Genomic DNA, 21220 nt, shown 5'->3' with positions numbered 1-21220 from the left:
AAGACGATAAATGAGACTTCTTTCCCCCCACCCCCAGCCGTTTGAAACTTTCCCCACTGTGGTAAATAGTACTGAGGGGCTCAGGCTGGGAGTTGGTTACTAGCTGTGACACTTTATTGCCATATAGTGGAATGTAAAGAATGTCTTCTGAAAGGTAGAAATGAGAAAAGGCTTCCTTTTCCTACTTCTGAAAGCAACCCATATAGCCAGAGGTACACCTAGGTAATTTTGGAGCCTGGGCCTAAAGGCTTTTGGAGGCCCTGCCCCACACATTTTCAACATGACCACACCACACAGGACAGACTGAAAAGGATTTAGGTCCCCCACCCCCGGGGAGTGTGGAGACCCTGGACTTTAGCCCGGAAATCCAGGGGTAAGAGCACCTCTGCATATAGCATGGGGAGAATTAGTAGTTTTTTGTTTTAATTTCATGGCAGGCATCTTCCGCTGTCCACTCAAGTGGACATGTTGTTAGGACAATCTCATTGCCCCCCACCCGCATCCACCCTCCCCCCTACAACAGATACATTCAACATTCTGTGGCTCAACTGCCCTCAGCATTCAGTAAGCCCTGGAAGGTATTGAACACAAGTCTTTGGTCATTTGGTTTCCTTTTATTTTAATTTCATAGTAAAGGTTTCACTTCCAAATTGACAAAGGATCGTCCACGTTTAGTATTCAAGGGAATTATGACGTTGATGCATTTAAACCTGAGGTAGTTAAGAGATGGGGCCACGAAGTCTGCACCCCAGAATTCCCTGGCAGTTTGGCCAGATACACATCTTCCTGCAAGAATGCAGATGTGTACAGCAAGAGAAGGCTCAGTACTAGGGTTGTGTGATGCTTTGGTGGTGGATTAGATCTGAAAGGTATTCAGTCCAGTTTGACCAAAGATTTGATTTGGATCTGAACAGGAACATCATACGTTTGGTCAAAATCAAAGCTTCTGAAGTGATTTGGCAGCTTTGGCTTCTCTTCCCGCTTTGCCACCATCCTCCTGGCTGGTTCCATTTCTATTCTCTCTGAGCATAGCGAGAGAACACTATCTTGTACCAAGGCAGTCCCCAAATGAACAAGGGACTGCCTTGGTACAAGATAATGAACAGTGTTGCTTCACACAGTCCTTTTCAATATATCTCTGTATCAAGGCCCTTTCTCAAACAGGAAACATGGAGGAGCTCTTAGCTAGGGGAAAGCTATTCCCTTCAAATTTACTTCAATTTCCTTTCTAAGGGAAATTTTGCACATTGAACAAGAAAAAGGGGACAATGGTAAGGTTAAAATGGATTCATTCAGGATGCAATTGTAAATATTTGTGCCTTAAGTTATAAATGGATGATTTTATTTCAGGAGTTTAGCAAAAATGAAATTTAGGCCAGGATGCCTTTAGTTTATTATACACTTATTATCAAGGATTAATAGCTAAATTTTTAGGAGCCTACTGTTACCAAGAGATACAGAGTTATCAATTTACAGGCAGGGATAGTGGAAAAGTTATTTTGTTCTCTTTGGTTTAACTAGCTGGCTTGTTGCCTGGCACCTGCTTAGTCCACCTAGGGCAATAAGTTGTGAGAGAATGTGGTTTCTAGAGCGTGTACATGGTAGTACCAGCTGAGACACTGTATGGCCGCCTGACTGAGGGAGAAACAGAATATTCAGTAACCTAGACTAGGGGAAAGAATGGGCTTCCGGACTATTAGCACCACCACCAAAAGAGTGTCACAGGACGTAAAGGAATCTGCATAATAAAGTTGAAGGTCTTTTAACAAGTGCTAAAGGCACAGCCAGTGTTAACATCCAGCAAGACTGGGCAGTTACCCAAGGGTGACTGAACAAGGGAGGAATCACCACAATGAACAATGGAGCCAAAGTGATCCATTATCTTCTATTCTTATTTTACTCCCAGTCCTTGGGAAAAGTGATGGAGGGTGGATTATGGAATGTAGAAATTGACATGTCTGCTGCTGGAAAAATAAATAAATCTGGTGCTGACCAATAGGTTTGGGTATGCAGGGTAGGACTAGCATTGTTTGGTCCAAATTTGATCCTAAATTTGATGGTGTTAGGTTAAACATTGTTATTCAAAATAAACAATACACATTGTATTCTACAGGGCTGTGATCTTCCAGAATGCATGACTATTCTTACTTTTAAGGTGTAGAGTTCATACACTGCTGATTAAGGCCTAAATTCTGTTGGGAATAAGTCATTTTAACTCTCAAGGCTCGAGCAATACCAAGCCCAAATAACTTAATAATCTCAGTGAATTAAACACGAATAATTACAAGTAACAGAAGGATGGAATACAAGAAAATGACTTAGTTGCAGTTCCAACAATCATTGGCTCCCAAATAAGTTTAACAATAATAATAATTGCAAAAACCAAGAGAGAGTTATTCCTGAAGTTACTGCTACAGGGGTGAAAGAACTGAGGCAGGAGGGGCAGATCATGCCTAGTTGGACATGTGGGCATGATCCACAGAGCCACTGCTCACACAGGCTGACCTCTAGCATGTTCTGCATGAGGCTCTGCATAGGTGATGATTCCATAGGTGTAAATGCACAGAACTGAGAATGTCTCTGAGAAGTCCAAATCAGATGTACCCCAAACCATAAACTATTTACATTACTGAAACTGGATTGGCTCAGCCTGAATTTAAGTGCATGATGTTGCTCAGATTTTCAAAATACATACAATTGAAACTCAGTTATTGAAAAAGTGGCTGACATTCCATGACAACATTTCCAAAATACTAAAAAGTTGCATAAATTTGACTTAAATAAAAACACACCCATTTAAAACACAGCAGGACCCATATCTTACATAAAATCACACAAATAAAATTTACAAACGTATGAAACTACATGGACTGAGCAGGGGAAAAAAAGGGTATGATCTGAGGCTTAATATGAGGACTCAGTGTGAGTCTAAAAGATCCATAATATGTATGTAGTGTGTCATGATCAATTAAATGCCTAATAGTTCTCTCCTGAAAACTGCTAAAAGGCAAATGGGATAAGCAGTTATGGACCAGATGATGCAATATGAAAATAGGATAAGACACTTAATATTGAAAGCACACTTCAGTAATAGTTTTGCAAGTCAAGGACAATGTCTATGGGAGCTATTTTCATAGGACAGATCCATCCACTGGACAGGCATGTCCAAAGACCATGCTGTCCCCTGCCACTTCTCTGTGGGCCTTAGGGAGAAGACAAACTAGACAGTCAAGGCCTGGCAGCAAATCGCTTATTGCCTTCTTCCCCAGCCAGTTCTCTGAGAGCACGGCTACAATCAGTTTTGCTACTTCAAGTTTACAAGTATCTTGGGAGAACTAGGAAACACTCTAGTACATAAGCCAGCTGGGGTGGTTGGTACCACCAGGGGGGACAAATGTACATTGTGATGTTCGACAAGGTCTTCTACACTCCTAAAGATGAAAAATAGGTGATAGCATTGCAGCTTTCAGTGTGGTGTTGTGCTTTTCTTGTCCTGACTGTTGGGCCGTTCTGAAAGCTTTGACTGTTTTGAAAGCTTCTAAAAACTCAAAAGCTACAATAAAAATGTATTGATGATGCCAGAGGAATGTAAATGAGCATTGGCAGGAATGTCCTCCAAGTATATCATTCCATGGACAGAGTACAACAATTTGCTAAACCTAACCCTGGCCCTGACTTTCTCCTCTGTGCAAAAATGACTGCAATTTTACCTTATTTGCTTGGGAAGTTGGAATAAAGGAGCCAGCATGGTGTAGTGGTTAGAGTGCTGGACTAGGACCGGGGGAGACCTGAGTTCAAATCCCCATTTAGCCATGATACTTGCTGGGTGACTCTGGGCCAGTCACTTCTCTCTCAGCCTAACCTACTTCACAGGGTTGTTGTGAGGAGAAACTTAAGTATGTAGTACACCGCTCTGGGCAACTTGGAGGAAGAGCGGGATATAAATGCAAAATAAAATAATAATAATAATAATAATAATAATAATAATAATAATAATAATAAAGGAAGGGTGATAACTCACAGAAAGCTGTAAGTGCAGCAATGCTATCATTTGTTTCCCATCTCTTCGCGAGTAGGATGTTGCAAAAAAATCAATATGAGCATTCATCCCCTGAGATTGTACCCATGGCCAAAATCTGTGGGCCTGGCTCATGGACTAAAGGGCTTCTTGCCTCAGAAGATAGGTGGTTATGTCAAAAAATAGCATCAACAGCATGACCTCAAGGCTATTCACACGACCTCCCCTAAGTAGGCTAAGGGAGCCCAGCCCACTTTTGTGAGGTCGTGTGCTGCAACGGGAGCCACATGGCTCCTGGCAACAAACCTCCCAAAGTACCACTCCTCTTAGACGAGGTTAGTGGAGCGACCCCATTTCCAAGATCGTGAGATGCCATGGCAACTCATGAGTAGACTCCTGGCCGAGTGGCAACAACAAGCTGCCCGGCCTTGGAAGTCTTCCCAGAATGCCCCGCGCACTTGCATGGAACATCCTGGGACTTCCAGGGGCCGAGCTGCCCCCCCAGTCCCCACCACCCCTACTGGCTCCGTCACGGAGCCGGTAGTTGTGTGGGCAGCCTATCCAGCCGCCCAGGGACGGCTGTCTGCTTGTGTGCACAGGGAGCGGGAAGCCTGGTTAGGCTCCACACGTTGATTGTATGTAGAGCCTCCTTCTATCTAATAAACGATGGGAAGTCCTTACTGCATCCAGTTTGAAATACTTGCTGGCCAGTATTGTTTCTTCTCTGTCTGCTTGGTAAACAATGATCAGTTTTGAACTTTCATACATTCAGGTGAGCCTCTGCTAATTTTATATTATACCCTCCCACTTTTCATATCACAGATCAACCCCAGTTAAAACAATTTTCCTTACAAACTCACCAAGATAAAAAAGAAATGTCTGGGCAGAGGAGTGATTATGGTATCAATGCATATGATGCAAAAATATTCTTAGAAAAAAACCCCAAACATTGGGTTTTAGACTATTTTGGTTTTGACTTCTCCATTGTCCAGTGTAGAAGAGAAGTTGGGTTCTTGTTCACCACTTGATTTTCTCTCAGCTTCAAACTGGTCCATTTCACGTACTTCTAAAGGCACCTTCTTCTTCTTGGCAAATGCCTGGTTGATTTCAGCAAGAGTCTTGTTTTTTGTTTCAGGCAGGACAAAAAAAAGGAATGTGGCTCCAGCAACACAGATGACAGCAAACACCAGGAAGCAATATGTCTGTAAGCCATGCTAAAAACATAAGAGAGAGAAACCCCAGCATTAAAAATACAATAGAAGCAAGAGTCAAGATTTTGTCTAAGAATATAGTGCACTGGTTCCCATGTTCATGTTGAGCCTGGTAGAAAGGGAATCAGAATATTCACACAGTGTGCATGCTGCTGATTTCTGATAGTAAGAATCTGGAATATTCTTTCTAGAGATCAGTACTGGAGATCAGTTATCTAAGATTTGATCTAGGGAGGAGGATCTCCACTACATGTTGTGTTGGTGTGATGCCAACCTGACACTGACAAACAATTCTGGGTTCTTATGATTGGGAGTGCACACACTGTGCAAATATCCTTCCACCGGGCTCTCTCTGATTGTGAGAACCAGTTTAGTATCAATAAGAATGCCTTTGAGCTGCACATGTGCAGAGTATTTTTTTCTAAACAATGAGCAGGCACAGCTCTGGGATTAGGGTTTCTAGAGAAGGCGGTATGAAATAATGAGATGTTTAAGCCCCAAACACTTTCCCAGTTTAGAAACTGAGTACTGTCGAAAGTCACTTACATTACTGTTACAATTTCATAGCTGCTTGTGTCATGAGGAATAAAATCTATGCAAGATTACCCAAGAGTAGACTTTAAGTTTATGAAAAAGAGCTATTTTTATCTAGCTGTGTTAATTGCCAGCCACTGGCACAAGCCATGTTCTGTTAAAACATGTATAATTAAATCATGCAGGAAGTGATTGAGCAAATCTTGGGTTTCTACAAAACAGGAGCAGCCGAAGGGCCATTTCTCACATTACACAAGGGCACACTGGGCTCTGCAGCTAATCGTGGCTCCTTTTGACCTGTTTGATACACTCATACTTTACACTTCTCACTAAAACATCTTATATACACTATAAGAGTAATATGTAAAGTGGCCCCAAGATAAATTGGCTAGAGTCCACAAGAGATTGACAGCACAATCCTATGCATGTTTAGTCAGAGGTCAAGTTCCACTGAGCACAAGGCGGTTTTCGTCAAAGTATGTACGTACAGGGCTGCAGCCTTAGAGTTCTAGTTTTAGGGCCAAACTAGGTGGGATTTTGAACACGTTTGCCCTTTTGTGGCTTTATATTTTACAACTAGCCATTGCTAAGACAGCGTTCTTCACTGTGTGGCCCATAGGCCACTGGCAGCAAGCACACACCCCACTGGGGCCCCTGACTTGGCTCTCTCCCTCCCTGACATGGCGTGTTCTCCCCTCCTCCTGTCGCTCCTCCCTGCCCCTGGAAATCAATTGATGATTTGGGATGGAAAGGAAGTTCAGATCTGAAATAAGATGCACATAAAAATGAATACAAATACGACAAATATTTATATACTGCTTTTCAACAAAAAGTTCCCAAAGCGGTTCACATAGATATAAATTAAATTAAATTAAATTAAATGGCTCCCTGTCCCCAAAGGGCTCACAATCTAAAAAAGAAGAAGCATAAGATAGACACCAGCAATAGCCACTGGAGAGGTGCTGTACTGGGGATGGATAGGGCCAGTTGCTCTCCCCCTGCTAAATACAGAGAATAAATACTTTAAAAAGGTGCCTCTTTTGCTCAGTTAGCAGGGGCTTGTATTGGCACAAATACAGGTGGCCCTTGATTCATTTCCACAGTGCCAGTTATTTGTGGGCCACCCGTTTGTATAGCAATTTCGTTATTACGGGGAGTAGTTTCGTGGGTCTACCCCCTCGCCATAATTACTGTCTGTGAATGATGCCTGTGACATCATAAGTGACTGTCCCAGCCACTTGCAGGGCCTCTTTCAGGCTTAAAGGGCCACTCTCCCTGCTTCCCAGCTGGCATGTGGGGAGGCTTTAAGAGGTGGTGCAAATGTCCCAGCCACTTGCACTGCCCGAGTGCAGAACCTAATCCCATTTGGGGCGTGTGTGTGTGTGGGGGGGGTAAGGTTAAGCACTCCAATATCACGGATTCACCATTCACGGTACTGGGCCCGAAGGTAACCGCCGCGATACAGAGGGCTTCCTGTATTCCCATATTCAAAATGGCCTCTGCAACATGTAACACAATTTATAATCAGGCTGTGTATAATTTTATTTATTTATCCTTCTAATGCAATGCATCTTTTAAAAAGATGGGAGATATAATATTTGGCATATGAGAGGATTTTGGAGGTCAAGCAATGGTGTAGGGAAGGAGGTATAGATGATGGGGAATTGAATGTTGCAGATGAGTGCTCATGCTACCAGGAGAGCTGCTAACTGCTGGCAGGGATACTGGAAGGTTCTAACTGCCTGGCCAAGAAGTTGCTTGGCTACTCCCCACCAACCAGGTATAATTGTCTCTGTCTCCTCCATGGCCATGATTCTTCTATTGGCACTAGCGATCATTTCTCTTCCCCAACTGAGCATGTGCAAACCTAGTGTTATCATACAACCTAATGAGAGTGATTTACTTAATTTGTACACATTCAAAACATATTTATTTCAGTAAGCCATGAAAGGACCCCATATAGAAGATAGAATATCAAGAGACCTTTCCCAAAGAAATTGTCAGTATAGGCTTCACTATTTTAGTTAATAAATCTTCAGTTGTAAATATGAATATACAATTTACATAAACTGTAAATATGCTGGGGGAGGCGAGAGCCAACCGGTGTTGCAGTTTTGTGTGTGCTTTTCAACTTCTGGCCCTCGTAACTTTTTCTATGGATCCATTTAAAAAACACATTTAAAAATGCCTGTTTGAGCACAAACAGTGCAAAAGGAAAGCTTTTAGAGAAACCTCAGGAGGTTGTGTGTGTGTGTGTGTCAGGTGAAACAACATGAAATAATGCCGTTCTACCACTCTACTCATAATATACAGGTACTCTCATGCGTGTGTAATACAATAAATCTAATGAAAACTAGATGATCTTTAAGGTTCTTTCCATTAGTACAAATGCTTTCCATGCATGAATAATCACTAGTTCACTTTTAAATTTGAGCAAAAGGTCATATTAATTCAATAGGGAGGCTATATTCAAAAATACAGACATTACTCATGAAAATAAAATTATATGTTGGATAAAGCATTGTGCAAGTTAAAGATCAGACAGCTGTTATGTAAAACTATGCTAATTCAGGATGATTATTTCTATTTGGTAATAGAATAAAATTCAGAGACTCTTCACTACACCGTTAGAATGCAGAAGATGGCAGGCACAATCCAGTGAATGGAAACTATTGTATAGCTCTCATTCATTTCAAAAGAGTTTGTACAAGAAAACATTCCCAGGGGACTGGGTTCACTGCTTTTGGAGGTCGCAACAAAATTCTGAATCAGGACTTCTTGTGATTGTAGCAGAACTGATAAAATCCATGTAAAACTAAAAGAGAGGATGCCAGGTAGTTCAGAAAACAATGATCATGTGAATCCTCTATTATAAAACGCTTGGTGTCCGTCCGTGGACGGACACCAAGCGTGTGTCCGTGCCTCCCTGGCCTGTTCTGCGCATGCGCGGAGCGCATGCGCAGAACAGAGCAAGAGAGACACGACCACCGGCACCCGGTGGCCATCTTGGGCGGCCAGAAGCGGCTGCCCCGAAGAAGCTGGGTGAGCAGCACCGGGGGACACTGGCCGCCGCCGCCTTGGCCAGAGGACACGCCGCGGCGACAAGGGAGAGGCCCCAGGCAGCGGAGGGCCCGGCCGGAGCTGCGGCGGCGGGCCTGCTGGAACCACGGCGGTGGTGGGTGGCGGGCCCACCGGAGCCCTGGGTGGCCGGAGACACGGGCTGCGGTGGGTGGCGGCCAAAGAAAAGTAAAAGTAAAAATGCTGCCGCCGCCGCCGAAGTCCCACCCTCCCTCCCTCCCAACTTCCGAAACCACCTTACCCCTCCCGTGACAGTTGAGAAAAGAAAGACCTAAATTGAAGAGGGAGAGAGGAGCTCGCAAGCAGTGCTCCTCCCTCTGCAAAGCCTCTTTCCGAACTGGCGCTTGGGGCGGAAAGGACGCCTCTTGCGTGGGTCCTTTCGGCCCCAAGCGCCAGTTCGGGCAGAGCCTTTGCAGAGGGAGGAGCACTGCTTGCGAGCTCCTCTCTCCCTCTTCAATTTAGGTCTTTCTTTTCTCAACTGTCACGGGAGGGGTAAGGTGGTTTCGGAAGTTGGGAGGGAGGGAGGGTGGGACTTCGGCGGCAGCGTCGTCGTCAGTATTTTAAAAAAAAAAACAGTAAAGGAGAGAGGAAAAGGCTAGCGCCCGTTATTATAACGGGCTTCAAAATACTAGTCACTTATAATTTGTAACCAGATCATTTTTCTGTTATTTGCTTTCTCGTTGCACAAGAAAGCACCTGTGCAACGAGAGGAGCAGCCTGACAGCACTTTCCTGGTGCACTTAGTTGGGGAGGGACCATGCACTGCCCTCAGGGACATATTTTCAGGTGGCACAGCAGGCTTTCTGGGGGAAGGAGAGGGCAAATTGCCCCTTCCCCACTGCACAGGAGCAATTAGTTGGGAAGTACTGTTAGGCTGCTCCTGTTGCTGCACAGGTAGCTCTCTGAAAAATTATAAAGAAAACTGAGATGATTTTTTTTTAAAAAAAGAACAAAGCTAAACACAGTGGTCTGCATGTTAATTGATCATGCCCTCAACTTTTGTTTGCTTTCTTTCTGGTCTATGGAATTACAAAATTATGCGTGAATTATTAAAATAGTCATTATACAGGAACATAGGAAGCTGCCATATACCGAGTCAGACCATCTAGCTCAGTATTGTCTTCATAGACTGGTAGTGGCTTCTCCAAGGTTGCAGGCAGGAATCTTTCTCAGCCCTATCTTGGAGAAGCCAGGGAGGGAACCTGAAACCTAGATGCTTTTCCCAGAGTGGCTCCATCCCCGAGGGGAATCTCTTACAGTGCTCACACTTCTAGTCTCCCATTCATATGCAACCAGGGTGGACCCTGCTTAGCAAAGGGGACAAGTCATGCTTGCTACCACAAGACCAGCTCTCCTCTCTAGGAGAGGAGACAGTCAACATACTGCAGAACAGAGGCCCACAAAAAAATGAGTTTCTGCTGTAGTGTAATAATGAGCGACTGGGCCTATTCCACTCTCTTTGATGGGATAATTCTACATTTTCCAGAGGTCAGCATATGGTGATACTTTATCACACACATGAGGAGTGTAAGGATTTTAACTGCCCATTTACATATCTGACCAGTAAAACTGCATTTTGGCAGATAACCAATTGAGGAGGGGCTGAAACATAACAAAACACCCTTTCAAAGACTTCTAATACACTGGCTTTAAACATGGTTTCAAGAGAATTCATGTAAGTATCTGATTTTGGACAACACATATAAAGATCAGCCAGTCTCTTCACTGCTCACATGTATCAGCATCAAACCAGCTTTTCTACTTCAAGCAGTGTTGCTGTTCTCAAAAGGATAGCATTCTTTAATGCCTTGGGCATATATACCTTTAGGCAGGGTGCCAAAGAAATATCCATGTCTGCCAATTCATGGGACCTATGAGTGTTCCTGGAATGTACTGTCAGGCTCCATTACATCAGTTTGGATCTCAGGACAGAGTGAGACTATAAATTGTTTGCTAGAAGCTCCACATTACAGTGGAAGCAGGGAGAACTGGAAACAGGTCTCTTCTGAAGAAAAGCTGAATAAGAGTGGGGAAATGACTTGACTAGCAAGCCATAGGTTGCTGGTTCGAATCCCTGCTGGAATGTTTCCCAGACTATGGGAAACACCTATATCGGGCAGCCGCAATATAGGAAGATGCTGAAAGGCATCATCTCACACTGTGCAGGAGATGGCAATGGTAAACCCTTCCTGTATTCTACCAAAGAGAACCACAGTGTTCTGTGGTCTCCAGGAGTTGACACCGACCCGACGGCACACTTTTATTTACTTTAAATGCCAAAGGGATCACAAAGATACTGCAGTTGTACAAATATTTGATGAGTTTAACATTTTTAAAAAGATGTGTGGCTTTTTCCTGATCGGTTTGAAAACTCTGTGCACTTAATAATAGGTTTTGACTGCAACACATTTAAGAGATAATAAAACTTGTGGGCATGCCCTCACCTCTTCTGTAGATGACAATGGCTGACATGCTCAGAGCACGTCCCTGCGGTGACCGCACACCGCAGCCAAGCAGGCAGCTGTCAGGTACAGATTCCTGTAGGTGGAAAGAGCTTTTAGAGGGAAGGGAGAGAAGCAAAAATTGCTTCTCCCACTCTGCTTGGCCGTGCAACTTGCCGTTACTTCAGGGACACTGGAGGTTCTCTGCGGACCCAGAGCCTTCCTTACACTGACCTCCAGCTGTGCAGCATGTTGGCCAATATGCCTCTTATGTGAGCTAAGTATATCTTTAACAGTAAATAAAATTCTCAGCCCAGGTAATCCAGATTATGGATCAACCAAGGTGAATTCTGCAACCTGAATAACTTATAAAAACTGCACAGGTTTACATACATTTAAAAAAATATATAGAAAGTTTATTCAGGTATTGCCATGTCAGTAACTACTTAAGCATTCATATCTGTGGCTTCTGAGATTTCAAAAGACATTGCTGCACACTTTAAATTAGTATCTCTTTCCTGCATTTCCCCCTCTGCTCCAGCAGAATCACAGCAGACATGGAGCTTGGCTGTGACTATCAAATATCTTTTGCTTGAATTGAGAATAAAATTATCTTCAGGCCAGTTCTGAGTTACCACTGAAAAGAACTATTTCATTGCACGTGGCACAGTGCTAATATATATAATTCAAAATCTGCTTTACACATGTATTGTATGTGGAAACATATTGTAATGATGTGTATCACCAGGTTAAATAATTAACCTGCTGATTTATAGGATTCTTGGGGGCCAGGTTTCATTTTCCTGGCCTCCAGAATGCTGTGCCACTTGCTGAAGCAGTGATCATGTGTACAGGCAAACAGTGTGGTGAGAGAATAGCTCTGGTCATGCGAAGGAAGATAGGAATGATCCTGCCTTCCCAACCCAGCCCTCACTTTTATGGTCATGTGAATGACCTTAATGTCTGAATAGGGCTAAGGAGGGATGCTTTTCCTAAGATGGTGTCTGCTACCCTCGGTTTTTATAATAACATTAAGATTTTTTAAACAATCTGCTGCTTAATTCACTAGTGCAGATCCAAAGCTTTGTAATCACTTAATCTAACCCATTAACTGATGAAATGTTGTAATCCTAATCATACTATAGCTTGAATTTAGAAGTGCTCCCTGCTTTTATAAGCTTCTAGAGTTCTTGAAAACACAGTACTCCCATTCCATTCCAGTGAAGGGGAAATATGTGCATGTAAATCCAGATTCCTCTACAGAAATGAATGAGAAGTTGTTATGGATACATGAATTTCAAGTATGTTTTGGAGCCTCGGAATAGATGACTACATTGGGAGCACAGCTATGAAGGGTTCAAAGACTAACAAGAGTCTAAGTGCAGAGCATCTAACTATATTGAAAAGGACAAGGCAGCTCATACACCATTCTAGAAACCCATGTGTACTGGCTTCCCCCACATTGCTTTATTATGGAAAAGAAAAGGCAGCCTCTTTAACAAAAGAATACTTGAAACCTTAAATGAAGTAAATAGCAGTGTCAAAGATGATGGCTCTGTGTTCTTTCGTTGCTAGAGAAATGAGAATTGTACTGAAGACCATAAAGAGAAATTAGATTTTCTAGGGGAGAAGTTTCCCCTAGAAAACAGGCACACGGTCACCAAACACAAGGATTCAGAGCAGCACTTGAGCAACAGTGTAAGCACAAGCCATCTTCCTCTCTCCCCACTCCTCACTGCAACCCCATAACCCCCTGAAAAAAAATCTGTTTTTGAGAGTTGAGGCAATGATGTGTGGTGGTGACAATGGGTGGCAGGAGTCCAGACACCAGACAGAGATATTTTCCATGAGCTCTTCTCTAGATGCTGTCCTCAGTATGGTGGAATGGACAGTGCTGTACTTAGACCAGATAAATCTGAGTCTAAATCCCTGATCAGCCATGAGGTTTACTGGGCTAGCTGATACTTCTCCACTAAGCCTACCTTACGGGGGTTATTGACAGGGATGTGCAAACAGGTTCGGAACCAAACCGGTTTGGAGCTGAACCAGTTCGGTTTGAAGACTTGGGGTCGACCTGAACCACCCCTGGTTTGGCTCAACCCCAGACCGAATCCCCCTGGCCCGTTCAGGGGTGTGTGTCATGAACCTTTTAAGGGAAATTTTTCATTTTTAAAAAACTTACCCCCTCTGGGGGCGGGTTTTCTGAGGCGGCAGCAAGCAGTGTTCTGTGGAGGTTCCCCCTCTCCCTGTCAGCCTTCCCTCCTTAGAAAAATGGCCCTTTTCGCCCATTCTTCAGCCCGTCTGGGCCTTTCCCTTAGTGCAGAGGCCATTTTGGAGGCCACTGCACCTGCCTAATGGGCCCCACCACCACTTTGGAGAACCCCCTGAAGGAGATAAGTTTAACAAAAAAAATTAACCCCCCTAAAAGGTTCATGAACCCCACCGAACTGAATAGGGAGGGGGTTCGAGGAGGTGCCAGACCGAACTGGCCCGGTCTGGTTCGGGTCCGGTTTAGACTTGAATTGAAAAGGACCAGCCGGTTCTGTGCACACCACAAGTTATTGTGAAGCTGACTCACCCCCATCTGTAAAACTACTACTCTAGCTAAATGAGGCCATTAAAATCTGCAATAAGAACCATTGGGTAGAGTACCCATGACAAGGTTTCCATCCTGGCTTCTATCCACAAGAATCTTGGAGAGTCTAGATATTTAGGAAATTCTCATACACCATACCAATACAGCATACCGATACAACGTACAACATATCAATCACCAAAATATAAGATTCAGAGAAAAGAACTACTAAAGAATGTACAGTGTGTCAAGAATGAAGGCCACCTCCAGCCTCAGAGGCAAGATGCCTCTAAATACAAGTTGCCAGGGAGCAACAGCCCTCACCTATTGCCTATGGGCTTCTCAGAGGCATCTGTTGGGCCACTGTGTGAAACAGGATGCTGAATTAGATAGGCCTTTGGCCTGATCCAGCAGGGCTATTCTTATGTTCAAAGGACTATTGGCAAAATTTTTAAAAAGGCATTTTCCTTATCCTATGGAAGAAGCTTAGGACGGATATCTGACATATCTAAAATCATATCATAGGAAGGAAACTACTACTAATGAGAATGCAGGGTGTGTATCACAAATGCCTTAAGTTGGTATGCTGAGGATGCGTCCCCAGCAAATCTGAAAACCACTGATTGGACATCAATTTGTAGGACCTGACCATTCATGACTTTTATACTGGAAACCATTACAGATCCTGAACAACTGCTGTTACAGTGCCACTGTGGTAAGCTGAATTCTGAACAAGTGGATACTCCCAGTCACTTTTCAAATGCATTTCCATGTAGAATACTCTGTATCTCCATTGAGAGATCTAGGCACATGTTCCAGAATTAGAGCAAGGAGAGTGAGTGAGTGTGAGACTAAACCAAACTCCATAGTTCCAGTGTGACATCTTGAAAATGGAATAATTTTTTATTTATTAAAACCTTAACACCTTGATTCTCCTTCAGTAGAAGCTCCTTGTAACTACACTGGGTAGCAACCATAGTTTCCCTTGGTCTGGAACTAGAGTCCTTATTACCCCAGAGTAAGGGATTCCTCTTCTGGACTAAGGGAAACTGTGGATGCTGTTGAGTGTCCATTTAAGATGCTACAGCATACATATCAAGGAAGATCTTTTGTTCAATCCCACCACAGGCCCCAGGTCACCATTTTCTCATTTCAACATGGACAATTTACCTGACATAAGTCACAGCTCATACCTGAATGAAAGGGAAAAGGAGCCCAACAGCAAAATTGGAGAGCCAGTTGATGATCCCAGCAATCATAAATGCAGCTGGCCTTTGAGCCTGTGCAAAGAACTCTCCTGTTAGGACAAAGGGGATTCCACCTGCAAAGGGAGAGGTAAGAACAAGGTACTTTAGAAACTGCTATTCCTAGTCTGAAAGATTAAGTTTTTCTGTTTCATCTAAGCATCTCTAGCTTCTGGCACTAATATCCTAGAGAGACTCTGAGCTCTGGTTGGGAAGGAACTTCACCCATCATTCTCTTTCCAGTAGTTTTATAATAGTATCACATCTAAGGAATGCTGAGGTCTTTTCTGAACTAGAGTCTTTTATCACTGCTGAGGCATTCATCTTCCACAATCAGCTGAAAGAAAAAAGCCCTGTGATACCACATGACGTTTAAAATAGTGATATATTCCACATATATATCCTGTGATTCCTCTCCCTGTGGACAAGATCATATGTTTACTCATCAATAAGTCTGACTTAAGAAATGCCAGTAGCTGGAGCTTATGACAGCAGCCTTCAGTCAGTAAACTTCCTTCTTTGGTGTGGGTTAAAGCAGTTAAACTAGATTTTCTGTTTTCCCCAGCCATGGGCATTATTGAAATTAACCTTTTAATTAGCTACTTTCTGTTCCCTTCATTTTAAATTGTGAATTTTGTGTTCCCCCTCTGCCATAATTGGCTCCAGTCATTTACTCTTTGAAGCCACAGCAATCCCACCATTTGGTGGGATTCATTTTTTATTAGTACAATTGCACTCCGGGAAAATGCAACAATTGATAAAAATCAAAAGTTATATTTTATACTCATATTTTAGGCCCAAACTGAAATGAGGTTATAAAAAATCCTGCTATGGGGTAAAGGACTGTGTAGCAGGATATGGTAATGGCTGTGCAACCAGCAAATGCAAGTTGAAGAAATGCAGAATAGTAGGAGCAATGACCAACCACATCATCAACTGCTTCACAGACCACTGCTCCTGCCAGGAGCATCAATTTGCCAATCCACGCTGGATAGACTGGCACTGCAATTACACTGAAAGTCAGAAATGTTGCCACAAAACAGCTCTTAAAGATGGGAAGATGGCATGAAACACACTAGAATGCAATAGTTTGACAGCAATACCATCTGGATTCTCCATAATAACTGAGTGAGTAAATGACGTCTATTTTTTTAAAAAAACAATCAGCTAGTTTGGAAGCAACCAGACTATATGCCCTAATATTTACAAAATTTTAGCAGAAAAATTGAAATATGTCTTGAAAATATGAAAAATTGCAGCTGTGAATAAAAGATTAGATGATTCAGTTAAAATAATTTAAAACATGGTTTAACTGGACCATATGGCTGGGTAAATTATTCATTTTTTAAAACATAACAAAATGAAGAAAATGTTGAAAAACTGAATGTTTAGCACGCAGCGACAATGCATATTAACACAGTTCTCATCAATTACATCCTAGCAACCCTTGCTAGCAGGGCAAAGAAGCAGTTATTAAAAGTGTTGGCTTTCTTATATTTAGGGGTGGGGGCAACTGTCTTTATCCAACACAGCAGTGATTGATTCCCTATACAACTAGTGATTGTTGCTGGTGTCTCTTTTGTGCTTTCCTTTATATTGCAAGCCCTTTGGGGATAGGGAATAATTTCCTCATCTCTTTTGTTATGTCAACTGTTCTGAGAACTTTCCTGTTGAAAAGCAGTACATAAATATTTTGATAATGATAATAATAGTAATAATGTTCATTGCACTGCCAGTCAGCCAGCGCTGCTATTTAGATTGCAGGCAGCCTTGGCAGGTATTGCATGGAGGGCAATTGTGCCACCACTTGTTCCAAGTGTCTCCTCTGGGTCACACCACCCACAATGGTGCAAGGGGAGGTTGCCAGAGAGCAAGCCTACGCAGTAGTGGCCCCCATCTATGGAATACCCTCCCTAGAGAGGTTTGCCTGGCAATTTATTTATTTTTTATTTATCAATCAATCATATTTTTACACCGCCCAAAACTTACGTCTCTAGGTGGTTTACAACAAGATTAAAAAGTAGAACATTAATTAAAAACAAAAACAAAACAAAAAAAAAATTAAAAGCAAGAAATTTAAAACACAATTTTAAATTTTAAAACAATATTCTAAAAACAACATTCAAAACAATCAAAACAATCAAAGCCTGGGTGAAGAAATGCATCATTAAGGACTTTTTAAAGGATGTCAGAGATGTCAATGTCTTTGTCATTGTTTAGGTACCATGAGAAAGCCTACCTCTTCTGGCAAACCTTTAATTGGCAATTGCTGCGTCTCTGGTCATCTGCTGACTCTTTATCAGTTTACCGGCTGTTTTAATTGTTTTGTGTGTTTATCTTGGTTGTCATTGTTTTCGATTCTGTTTTTAATATTCTTTTTGTAAACAGCTTCGAGGACACTGGTCAGTTGAATGGTATATAAATATAATCAATCAATCAATCAGTCTTAAAACAGCATGCCAGCAGGCAACTGGATACAATGGAAGTAGCACTGCACAACTGTAGGCGTGCTGTTTTAAGTATTTGCACACTGCCCTGTTGCATAACACTGCCAGAGCTGCCTGCAACAGGTGCAGCAGTGTTTTCCAAAAGGCAATGCCACCACTGTATTGCATGTCATGTGGGCCAATAATAAATACATAAGTAATAAATACCTACAAATACTTGCTTTCTCATCCATTATTTGGGGAAAAAATGAAACAAATCTTAACCTCATTTAATTATATGTGAATCCCTTGGATTTCACTAATGTTGGCATGTTAGCCTTGGTACCACAGTAAGACAATCTAAGCATGCTCCTAAGTGCATCTGTGTTTCTGGACACTAGTTGATTAAAATATGATTTGTATACTACAGAACATTAGTTCAGCCATCGGTATAACACTCTACCCAATGAGACCTCAAATACTGAGCTGCATGCAAGTATCATATGGTGCCACATAAAACAACTTACTAATTTGACTCAAGAATCCCTTCATTCTAGGCAACGGTCATTTGGAGAAACATTTGGCTTCAGTTCATGGAGGCACACTTTTCGGGGAGTACAGTAAGTGTTATTTAACACAATGACTGACAGCCAAATTAGCCCTCCACTGACACACCAGGTTTATCCATTGTGTGAGGGCATGGGGTGATTTTTTTATTATCTCCTCTATGTTCTGAAGCTGTTGTGCCTCCCACAACTATGTTCCTAAGGCTTGGGGGAACCAGGAAGCATAGGTGGAGATTGCCGAAACTGCCTCTCTCTTCTCATGCAATGAAAAAACCTGGTGCATCGGTGAAGGATTAGTCTGGATATCAGCCACTGTGACGTACTTCCAAGCCACATGTAGAGGATTGTATTACTAGTGATGCCTGTCATTTTATATATTTCTCTTTTCTTAATTTTTGATGACACATACGTCAGGGATTCTAGCATGATTATGGCTAAACACTAAACAGATTCAGCAAAAGTGATGAAAAATGTTTTAAAATCCAGATGTTAATACTTCCTATTAAATATATTCAATACCCTCTTTAAAAAAAAAATCATAATTTTTGATATTATGGGTTCCAGTTTTTCAGTTTCTTTCCAGTTTTTTTCTTGAAAGGCTACTCTTGAGAGAATATTTAATATTTATGGGAAACACCCTCTATCTATATCACTTGACCAACTGTAATATAACATTTTATGAAATTGTAAACAACTAATCATTGTACATTGTGAAATACAGATTGCATCCGTCCCTTCATTTGCCACAATCCAACGTGAAACTAAGCTCTTTGAAGTCCAGTAATTTTTACAATAAGAATACTTAGAATGCATTTTACAGAGAGTTCAGAGAAAAATAATACTCTCATAATTATCTTTTATAATCCTTACTACAAGCTAGATTAGTACTATAACCCACATATCTGCAGAAGAGTCCCTTTTTCTCCTTGCAGAGAGAAATTGAAAGTTTAGAGATAGAGCAGCAACACCGAACATTGGTATAATAATTTGTTATGTCATGCCTTTGCTGTAGGACAAGCAACAGAAACAGCGGTCTTCTTGTCAGCATAATAAAAATACTGCTCCTAGATCAGTTTGGAAAAGCACGCACTGTACATCAGAGTAAAAGCCAAAGGTGAAATGAATGGTATCAGGGAAGGGTAGAAGCATCCAACAAAGCATAAATTGCCTTGGATTTATATGAAGAAAACAGGGATATACATTTTTAAAACAAAAAAACCCCCCTGTATTTATTGAATAATAGATTTGCAGTACTTTGAAAACCAGGTTCTGAAAAACTGCCTTCCACGGCACATAGTCCCCCAGAGCAAAACTATGCTTTACACTTTGCTGGAACAAGACATTATGCTCAACATAGGTCTGCTGCTGAAAATAGCAGCTCTGTGTCAAGTTCTTTCTCCTCTTCTCTTAACATTTAGGCACACTTCCCAAACTGTGACATCATCTCATCATGCATCTTCCTGCTTCTACTCCACACCATTGGTTGCTTCTGGAGGGGTGGGAAAACTACACAGGTAATACCTAGACACTGTGGGGCAAACTTGATAGAGGGTTGCCATTCTTGATGCTCACATACGCTTGTGCTTCCTCTGCCCTCTATTACCCCATGGTGATTCCTGCCAAAGAACTACCTCAACACTCAAGAACCTAAGAACAGCCCTGTGCTACCCAGCTCCTCTCTCACACACAATCATATCCCACTCCTCCTACCTAGTTTGCTCAGCACACAGCTCCCGAAGCTGGGTAGGACCAGTTTTCAGTCATGTGAACTGTCTTAATGTGTGACAGAATGTGTCATCTGCATAGGCTTTCGCACCATCTTGCCAAGAGGTAAGGAGAGTGTTACTACACAATAGTTGCAGGAATAGGTGAAACATATTTTTATTTGTCCCAAATCTGATCTTTCTTCATCAGAAGATCAGCTGCCTCAATCAGATTTGGCCTCTCGTTGCTTCATTGCCCCCCCCTTTTTTTTGTTAGAAAAGCAAGCAATATGAGTTTCCACAGCAATGTTATAAGTCCTTACTGGGATATCTTGTAGCCTCCACAGTATAGGGGTGAGTGATGCTGATTCAGCCCGCCTGAATTATGTAATCACCCCCACTAAAGACAAGCCATACACAACTACCACTTTAAAGATCTGTTGTGGACATATTTTTAAAATAAAACTCGTTGCTCATTAAAAATCCACTGAGAAGTTCTGTAGGAGGCTTGAAGCAAGGAAGCTACAAGATGAATTCACAAAGTTAATGTGCCAAACATAATTACTGCAATGATTCATTTCAATTACACTGTCTCTTTCTGTATTGAGTTGAGTATAATAGAAAACATACCCTGATGCTTTAAGGAAAGGCATTCACACCCATTAACCAGCAACTGAAAATCCCCTGTGATTTTAATTTTAAGGCTGAAATTTAAACCCTTGAAAGAAAAATGCACACAGAAGACAAAAATGTTTACATTTTATCTGCCATTAGGTGCTATATAAATTTACATTAGAATAATAATTGCAGAAAGACATTGGAACAGATTTTTTAAAATTCCCAAATTAGTAATGTACACAAATGACTTCAGCCAAAGTCTAGTTAGTACATTTAATTGGGACTGATGGGTTTATTTTACTACAAAATTTGTTTGCAATAATTTGTCTTATATAATTGCTCCCCTTCACCTTTACCCTGATTCAGCTCTAGTCCCATTTTTAAAAGGTACCTAAAAATTATATGTACTACAGAAAAGGTCCAAAAGCCACATTCTGCTAATACATTATTTAAGACCAACCAAAACAACCCAAAGTAGTACAATACTTGGCATGCTTTTGAGTTCTCCAGAACTTTCCATCATTGGAGCAAAACACCACCACATTGGGTGGGGATAGAGAGAGGGAAGCTGGGCATTGTCTAGGAGCCCAAAAGTCTGCAATTTATAGCAGTCAAAAATGAATTGCTAAAGGAATTACGTAGACTGAATTAGATCATTCTTACACTGATTTTGAGATGCACCTAGGCTATTGGGACCACACAAAAAAGCTAGCCCCCATTTTTGAATATACAAAACCCTGCCGTTACTTGGTTCAGTCTTCAGCACTAATTGAAGCACATGGGCCCCTTCCAAGGCAGAAAGCAGA

At 41.9% G+C, this 21220-nt stretch overlaps 1 protein-coding gene across 2 annotated transcripts in view; it reads right to left on the bottom strand.

Annotated features, from left to right (window-relative positions):
- Positions 1-526: 526 nt before the first annotated feature.
- The window catches only part of SLC2A9 (solute carrier family 2 member 9), a 93019-nt gene continuing 72325 nt past the window's right edge, over positions 527-21220 (bottom strand). For both annotated transcript variants that reach the window (XM_053258571.1, XM_053258572.1), the window contains 2 exons: positions 15051-15178; positions 527-5232 (listed from right to left, as the gene is read on the bottom strand). In XM_053258571.1, coding sequence (XP_053114546.1) covers positions 4975-5232; positions 15051-15178 — 386 coding nt within the window. In that variant the 3' untranslated portion in view covers positions 527-4974. The remainder of the gene's footprint in view (positions 5233-15050; positions 15179-21220) is intronic.

This window comes from Hemicordylus capensis, chromosome 5 (assembly GCF_027244095.1).
Source record: "Hemicordylus capensis ecotype Gifberg chromosome 5, rHemCap1.1.pri, whole genome shotgun sequence".
Classification (NCBI taxonomy): Eukaryota; Metazoa; Chordata; class Lepidosauria; order Squamata; family Cordylidae; genus Hemicordylus; species Hemicordylus capensis.
Note: the sequence above shows the minus strand (reverse complement) of the source record. Positions and strands in the feature narration are given on the sequence as shown.